Here is a 9,326-nt window from a genome sequence, read left to right on the forward strand (position 1 = left end):
CAAAAAATATTGAATTGGGGTAGTAGAAATGATCATGTATAGGAAACAACCACTGGAAATATTTTAAGAATGTAATTTCGGGACAACGGAGAGGGCATGGTGACATGTCGCCAAGTTCTTTATGGCCCAAGGGTTTAGAGATCACACTGACAAGGCTATTGCCTTCTTTGAAGTCATTTACTAGTTTTTAACTTCCGCCTTAAGCGACAGTCTATAACAGGAAGCAGCTGCAGTCTTTTTAAACCGCAGCCACTGACCTTGGTGACCAGAGACCTGACCTGTCCTCCAGGCGCTATGCTCTGGGCTGCCAGAGGCGCCGCGCCGATCCCTGAGCGGCTGTCCAGGCCAGCCGGCGCGCGCCCAGCCCGCGTGCCCCGAAACGCGCCGGCGCGCGACCCGGGCGCTCAGGCGCCGCGCGAGAGGCCCCATCCACTCAGCGCGCTGCGCGCCCGTCCGCCAAGTGGCCTCGTGGGAGAGTGCCTGTTTGGTCAATCAAATTCTTTTAATTTCGACGCCAAAATTTTCCTGTAAGAAATATTCGTAATATAGAAATGAAGGATATTTCGCTTTTTAATGGAATGGCGATGGTCGGGCCAGGTTAGAGAGGACGCGTGAGGGGCTGGATCAAGGCAGGCACTGTTGAGGACAGCCTCATCCGGGCCCTCCTGCCGCAGGCTGCCTTCCAAGCCAGGGGGCCTTCGGGTAGGAGGTTCTGGGTGACTTTGAGCGTCGGCACAGGTTGGGTGCAGAAGCTGCTTGATCTTGGGCCTCGCAGAGTTATTTTTATCGTTTTTGGGGCCGGAGCCCTCAGTTGCAAACATGCTCCGCCAGATCATCGGTCAGGCCAAGAAGCATCCAAGCGTAAGTTCATGACTCCTTTCCCGGTATTCTCCCATATCCATCTTGTGTGGTGAGGCGGCTACCACTGTCCCCTGGGAGCGTTCTCCTTTCACAGCTCTGTACTGTCCCTTCAGACTGGGCCCTGCCTCTCCTTGCGTTGTCTTGATTGCCCCAGGCCCTTGGCCTGTGACCTTCTGCGACATATATTGTGGAGTTTTGGTTGGCAGGCTGAAGGTGAGGGATTTCTGCGAGGAAGACAGCATAGTTTTGGGACAATTTGGAGGCCGCGCTTTCTTGCACATTAGTGGGTCCAAGAAGGGTGGGTGTACATTGTGTTGATTAGAGACCACAGAAAGGACAGCGTCCCTATTTGTTGTGCTGCCTCTTGAGGACCTTGTGTTCTCCGCATTGCACCACCCAGGATTTGTGGAATATAAGAGGTTCTTGATGTTGGAATCCACGTTTTGCCTGGACGCCCTGACAGTTTGGGAATTTGGTAGTGCAGAATTCAATTACATTTAAGGTTTTTTAATATCTCATTTCCCCCAGCTCCGCAGTGTGCCGTGGACCTAACAATTACACTGTCTTTGTCTTAAACCCAGTTCCTTAAATACTTAACAAGAATTGGTACCAGTAGTTTTCAATTTATGCTTAAAGCCACTGTTTGACTATTTTTAATACTTTTATTTCTGTATGGTTTTTAGACTCATTTTACAGAGTTTGTGTGTTTAGTACATCTATTTGGAGGCACACCTAAGTTTTAATTTGCCAAGAACTACCCCCCAGCCTTGACTTAAAAGGAATTTAACAGGAATAACGTGTAAATGTTATAGAGATGAATAACACTTGATACATTTTCTTGGAAATTTAAGAACTTATGTATAATTTTTATCCACGTTAAGAAGTGAGACTTAAGGCAGAACCATCTTGACATCCTTTTCAAATTGTTTCTTTAGAACACAGTTATAAGCAGTCTTAACCTCTTAAGTTCTGCCTTTAAGTTTTAAAGTTAGCAAAACAGCAGTTTGAGACTTGAAATTAATGTGTATAAACTACTGTAGCCTCTCTGATCAATATAAGGAATTCGAATGGTTATTCTTACTTTATGTTTGATTCTAGTTGATTCCCCTCTTCGTATTTATTGGAGCAGGAGGGACTGGAGCAGCACTGTATGTGATGCGTCTGGCATTGTTCAATCCAGATGTCAGGTAGGTCCTTAAAAATGTTTAATACTGGTGGTTTGTCAAGCTGATTTAGGAGCCACAGTCTTTCTAGGGGCAGTGACATTAAGTAGTAGAACTAATTGTTTTTATATAACACTTAATCATGGTTTCTGGCTATGTAAATCATGGTTTCTGTTTCCCCACCATAGGAAATGTTTCTTTTTGCAGTTGGAAAATGATAAGCAAGAGAAGGTTGATTCAACAGTTAAAAAAAAAAAAAAATTTTAAATGTAACACTTCAATGATAAAATAGAAAACTTTAGTAAAGGCTATGTATAAATTCTCCTGGAATGGGGATAGGGACAAGGACAACTGCCCCAAGAGGCTCTATGTTCTACTTTTTTCCTAATTGATTACATGGGGCTGCTTGTGATCGATCTGTTTTAATTTCGTGATGAGAGAAATACTGTATTCCACCTAGTAGAAAATGAGATTGATATAGTCAAAATATTAGTTTCTTCACACTATTTAAAATAGTGTTTTGTTACTATAGAAATTGTAATATTTTATTCCTTTTAGTTGGGACAGGAAGAATAACCCAGAACCCTGGAACAAATTGGGTCCCAATGATCAATACAAGGTAAGATGCAAAATTGTTTACAAATTGTTGAGAAGTGTATTATAATGAGTTTGATCATGGTGTAGTTTTTCTTTAAATTGGATATACAAGTAGAATTCCATTCTGATGAACTTTGAAGAGCTGTATTGTTCTAAATATATTTTTCCTAGGGATTTTTAGACTGATGTGAAGTTAAGATAATGTCTAAACTATACTTATTTGACAAAGAAAGTTGGACAACCATCATTTATTATTTTCTTAGATAGGCTTGTTTACTGTATTTCATACCGCTCCCCCCTCCTCTGCAGGACCAGCAATGGAATCCAGGGGCACTCTGTCACTGAGCTACATTCTCACATCCTCACATCCTCATCCCCCCACCTCTTTTTTGTTTGTTTGTTTTTGAGACAAAGTCTTACCTGAAGTTGCCCATGCTGGCCTCAGACTTGTGATCCTCCTGGCTCTGCCTTGTCAGTTCTTGAGATCATAGGCATGTGCCCAGTAGTTGTCAAATTTTATTGTACATAGAGTTTGTGAATACAGATTCTTTATTCCACCTGCAGAGGTTCTGATTCAGTTGATTGGTGTGGGGACTGAGAAATTTCATTTCTAGTGCCATTTCAGATGATGCTGATGCTTTGATCCATTATACTCTGAGTAGCAATAAGCTATTGGCTAGTTTGGTTGTTTTTTTTTTTTTTTTTTTTTTTTGTTATTGGTATAATTGAGATATTCTAAGTGAGGAGTAATAGGAAGAAATTAAAGTCACATGAAACTTAAATTTTACCATGAACCTCTTAATCTTTTCAACATCTTTCCTGAAAAGTGGTCTGTATAACTACTTTTTGAAAAAAATGATTTCATATATTGGGGCTATTTATCGATTTCCCAAATATAACCTTCCTTATGTGTAAAAATTTCTTTCAAACCCTTAGAGTGTCAAAACTATTGCTGTATTTAGGTATAATTCACATATCATATGGTTCATCTGTTTAAAGAGTTTAATTCCCCCATGTACTTTCTACTAATGTGAAGTAACAAACTGTTTTCATTAACAGAGAATAACTGGAAATTTGCTTTAATGCTATCAAGAAGAGTTGACCTGACCAGTGTGTGTCCAGGACTCCTTAGGAGATACACATCCATACAATAGCTCTTTGCTGGTTCCAAGCTTTCCTCTTAACCTGATTATAATTTGGCTTTTAAGTTTTTAAACAGATCTCCCTCCAAGAAGCAAATAAAAATGCACAGGCTAAGCTGAATCAGCCATTTGATCTAATAGCAGAAATGAAAAGGAGTAAATCTGGAACCCTGAGATCCAGTAGTGAATTAATCTTAATCTTTCTTACTACTACTTCTAAACTCAAAACAGTGAAGTAGACTACATTTATATCTGTCACTTCTGAGTCATTATGTGGTTCCTTTGTGGTACTTTTCCATGTCTCATGAGACCAAACTTGATAGATAAGGGCTACTCATTGACCCAGGATTGCAGTGAAGAGAACATGGAACAGTCAAATAATAAGCAACATATAATGTGAATGAAAAATAAAACTTTATTGTTGTAAACCCCTGAGATTTGAGGTGGTTATAACAAGATATCATAGGGTAGCTTAAACAATGAAAATCTGTTCTCAAGGCTGGAGAAGTACAAGATGCCAGTCAATTCTAGGGTGTTTGTGTTTTGTGGTGTTGGGGATTGAACCCAGGGGAGCTTTACCACTGAGCTACACCCCCAGCCATTTTATCTGAGACATGGTCTCATTAAACACATTGGAGATCCTCTATGAGTTCCTGAATAACTGGGATTACAGGTGTGCTGCCAAGAATAGCCCTATTTTGTTTTTAAGGAAGGCTCTCTTCCTTATTATGTTTTCACAAGGCAGGGAAACTCTGTTTCTTCCTTGTAAAGGCACTAATCCAATTAGGAAGTTCCCACCTTCATGACCTAATTACCTTCCAGTGTCCCACTTTCCAAATACCATCATCACTTTGGGAATTCAGATTTCAACATGAATTTCAGGAGGACATAAATACTTATTCATAACAGAGGGTTGTTTGTTGCCAAATAACAAAAGCTAATACAAATAGCAAGAGATGGGACTAAAATAGATTTAAACTTTAAAGTTCCAGCAATACTTCTTCAGTAAGTAAAATGCCCCAAAGCCAAAATCAGAGATAGTTACTCCAGAGGCTCTAAAGAAAGCACTATTAAATTGGAAAAACAATAGGGGCATGAAAGTCATAAAGCAAAATTTAAAAATTACTTTTAAGGGAAAATTTTGAATACAAAGCAAATACATCAGAAGCCTGCTTAGTTTTGAGAAGAATGACAAAGATTACACAAACTTTTCATTCTGCATGGGTGTAGGGACTTGAACCTGCTTTTTAAGTGTTTGGCAAATCGTATAACTTAGTCTTCAGTTGCCCTTTTTTATAAAGAATGAGAAGGATTGTGATAATTAAGATTAAAAAGCACTTGGTCAATGCCTGACATCTATAGAAAAGTCCAGTAAATCTTTGTTTTATTTTCCTTAGTATATATCTGCAGACCCTTCTGTAAATATTCTTTCTACCATTTTGTTAACATTAGACGATAGCATAATTAGTTTTCTTTTTTAAAGTCTTATTGTCTAGGTTAATGCTTCTTAAGAGAAAACTCTTAGAACAAAGAATATTGCTGTGTGTCTTATTCATAATTTTCTGTCCATAAAATCTTTATATCAAGGATAACTTAGTAATATGCTTTATAACCTGGAGATTTTTCTTTAAAAAAAAAATCTAGTAAAATGGGGTTTTGAATTAGAGATAAAGAAGAGTATGTATGAAGAAATAAAAGGGTTTGAAGAAATAATACAGACTGGTGAGCACTTTTTTTGTGTGTGGCTCTGAGGATAGAATCTAGGGTTTCAAACATTGTAAGCAAGCACCCTACCACTGAGCTATACCACCAGCCCTGAATTTCTTATTTAATAAACACCTATGAAGAAAATATTGATGATGATTCTGCAATTTTTTTCTTTCAGAGATAGTGTTTTCAAGTAATTACAAGCACAACCTCTTTAGTATTCTTTGACACAAGAATGAGTAAACCCAAGATTATATCCTTATTTGGATTGATGTGCAAATCTTAATACTTTTTCAGTAGAAGTTCTGGACAAGTATCAAATGTAAATCATTTCTTACAAAGTAGAGTTAGAGACAGTTTTATTTTGAAACTATCATAGTGAAATTTATTTCTAACCTTAATTTTAATTGAATATAAGGAATTTTTTGGAAATTTCAAACCTGCGAAAATGCGGTGTTTGGGGCTATCCCCAGAAGTGATCTAAGTGTCAGTTTTGATATAGGTACAGTTTGCGTTAGGAAATTAAAATCTTTGAGAGAGACAGAAAGTAGAAAAGCTACTGAGGCAAACCAGTTTGTGTATGAAAAGTTACATAAACTACAAACAAGTTATTACCTTTAATATTAGTATCTCTCGGTTGCCAGATCTTTGTCATCAAAATTGTAATACTTTTACAAAGTAGGAACGGTAGTTCTCAGTATTCCTCTATTGTTTTGGAGATTCTTCCATGTACTTAGTAAAGATGAAGTGAAAGTTTATAGAATTTTAAGTATATATCAGAAGGAGTTCTTCGTTCAGTTTGAAGTATGATTTTTTAAAAATATATTCTAACTAGAAGTGTACTAGTACTGCTCTTCTGAGATAGATTGCATATTTTTACTTACCAAAACCATCACTAAATGACAGAAATTTTACACACATTATCTTTTTATAAATTATTTTTATATCGATAACTATTCTTGAAAATTTATATCTGTACTTGTTACTGTAGAAAACTGAATAAAAAAATTCTAAAACTTCTGTGCCATCTCTCTGTATTTAGTAGATTAACTAAAATATTATTTTTCTTTTCCAAGTTCTACTCAGTGAATGTGGATTACAGCAAACTGAAGAAAGAAGGTCCAGACTTCTAACTGAAATATTTCACTATAAAGCTGCTTAGAATGAAGGTCTTTAAGAAGCCATCCGCACAATTTTCCACTTAACCAGGAAATACTTCTCCTTTAAATGCATGGAATCATGTTGATTTATTAGAGTTTATTACACTGATGAATAAATCTGTGAAACTTGATATGTGTCACTATTTAATGTAGAAAATTTTAGACCTTTATTGAGTATAAGAAATAAACGATTAAAATTTAATTTCTTGAATATATACTTATATAATTGAAACTGCTTCAATAAAGGTTTCATTTTGCATATAGGTCATTGGTAACTTCACTGGAATGTATTTAACAACGAGAACTGGAAATTATACAGAGGGAGAATGGGAAAACTTTTTCAAGCCTCTGACATTGGCAAAATGGAGACCTGGATTTATGTTACTGGTTGATGTAGAAGTGTGTGTAGTTGTAAATCATTTTTGTGAAGGTTTTCAGGGTTATTATTTGCTGTAGCACTAGAATTAGAGTTGGATTGTGTGTCTGGCATTGCTGGCCCAGAGACTTTGAGAATTTCTGCTGCTGAGTCTTGGCAGGTCTCCAAAGGCCAGGAAGTTCAGTAGTAGCAATTTTATGGTAGGGAAAATTTGGGACAGTTATCTTTTAAAATATGAGCTTTGGATTTGGAATTAGGTTAGAGAAATAGTAAATGTATATTTTGACGTTATTTGTTAAACAGCTCAAACCTTTTGGCTGAGTCAGATTTTTCAACGAGCACAATGTTTCAGTGGTGGCTAATTAAGAATAGGTGAGTGTCAGTCATAGTATCTTAGAAACTTAAGGACCTTATATAATTTTGATTTTAATGTATAAGTATATAATTATTGTTTATAAGGTAATCAATACATTTAACATGCCAAGACCTGATCTAAGCACTTGAACTATATGAATTTTCTCTAATATTTATATATGTTTAACCAGTCAAGGAAACTAAGACTTTGATTACTGAAAATTGTGGTAGCTACCAAACCCATGTACTCTGAATTTAGAGGGTGTACATTTTTGCTTATCCTACTTTCTATACTTTAAGCTCCCATGTCTTTGCGTAATCTCAGTCTCTAGAGTAGGGTTTCTTAGCCTTGCCATTATTGACTTTTTTAGCCAATTCTTCATTGTAGTGGACTGACCTTTGCATTAGTAGTGACCCTGTCCTCCTCTACTGAAGACCAGTAGCACTTCTTCCCTCTTCCTACCCAGTTTATATAAAATAAAAATGGTTGTAGACCCTTACCAAATGTCCCCTGGTCGGCAAAATTCTCACTAATCAAGAACACTTTGGTATAAATCACTAACATCAAAGCTTAAAATTGTGTAAAGAAATAGTAGCCTGTTACAGGTAGTAAAATAACTTAAAAACTTTTAAGCATTTCCAAATAAATGCAATATTAATTAGTTAATAGCATTTTCTAGTATTGAATAATTTTATGGATCCTTAAAGATTTTTAAAATAGCATTTTTATACTAGATGTCATCTTGGATATGTAAGGATAAATGTTAAGTTTGATATGAAGTAGTATATGCCTTAAAAGAGAAACTGCATTCACTGCTGTTTAAGAAGCTACAGTGATAATAGAAGTAAATTGTCACTTAGGAATTCATCAGACCTAAATGCTGCCAAGGAAGATAGCGCTTTTACCCTATAACTGAAATACATTTATTTAGAATTGTGCTTTTACTGTATTGCTTATTTAATCAGAAAATAGACTGTCAGTTCCTTATGTTAGGTCACCAGATAAAGCCATATTTAAATATAGATATCTTGGGTTAGCATTTATGTGTTTGGAAAGTTGAAAGTTGAAGTTTTCAGAATTTACAAAGCTTCCCAGTAGGTACTTCAAAAAAAGCCAAAATTATACTGAATTTCACTTCTTTCAAATTTAGTAACACTCTGATCAGATTTTACCCCTATCATTCCACTAAAAATGACTTCTATTAAGGTCATTAGTAACCAGCATGTTTCTAAATTCAAATCAGTTTTCAGTACTCAAAAGTAATTGTTGACACAGTTCATTAAAACATTTGCTCCCTTGATCTCTGGAACACCTTATTTTCCTTCTACATCCTTAGTTTTTCTACTCAGTATCTTGCTGGCGCTCTTCATCTCCTTGAACTCCTAATGGTAGAATGTTCCACCCAAAGGAGAAATTCTTCGGATCTTTTCACTATCTGCAATCCCTTTATCTAGACTCATATCTTAAAGTGCCATGCTCTTAATGGCCAAAGTAATTTATCAGGTCTTCCATACAAACACACATAGACACAAAGATAAATTTTCACCTCTTTAATCTACTTCACCTCTAATGCATATGTGTCTTAACTCTAACATGTCTAATTCTGAACTTGTGAAAGTCTCATCTACATTTCCCCAAGCTTATGTACTCACAATCTTCAGTCAAAACTCTTAATGAAAACACCAGTCTTGCAGGGACTCAGGCTAAAAACTTCAGAATCCTTATTAACTATTTTTTTTCACAAATATTCAGTATATTTTAGTATGATTTTTCTGCCATAATAGAATATTACAGACTGAATATACTGAACAAAAATTTACTCATTCTGGAAGCCAAGAAGTTAAAGACTGAAGATCTAATGTCTGGCAACAGCCTTTTTTGCTGTGTCATCTCATGGTGGAAGGACAAAGAGTGGACAAGAGAGGGCTGAATGAACTTTTATAACATGTATACTCTAGAGATAAT

General features: G+C 36.2%; 1 protein-coding gene across 1 annotated transcript; it reads left to right on the forward strand.

Moving 5' to 3' along the window:
• The first annotated feature begins 686 nt into the window (after positions 1-686).
• Positions 687-6,761, forward strand: NDUFA4 (NDUFA4 mitochondrial complex associated). Its single transcript, XM_079150921.1, has 4 exons — positions 687-861; positions 1,960-2,048; positions 2,583-2,643; positions 6,547-6,761. Exons 1-4 carry the CDS (start codon positions 820-822, stop codon positions 6,601-6,603), a joined length of 249 nt encoding a protein of 82 aa, XP_079007047.1. The 5' UTR covers positions 687-819; the 3' UTR covers positions 6,604-6,761.
• Positions 6,762-9,326: the final 2,565 nt, after the last annotated feature.

The sequence above is a fragment of the Sciurus vulgaris genome (assembly GCF_902686455.1).
Source record: "Sciurus vulgaris genome assembly, chromosome: 8".
Lineage (NCBI taxonomy): Eukaryota > Metazoa > Chordata > Mammalia > Rodentia > Sciuridae > Sciurus > Sciurus vulgaris.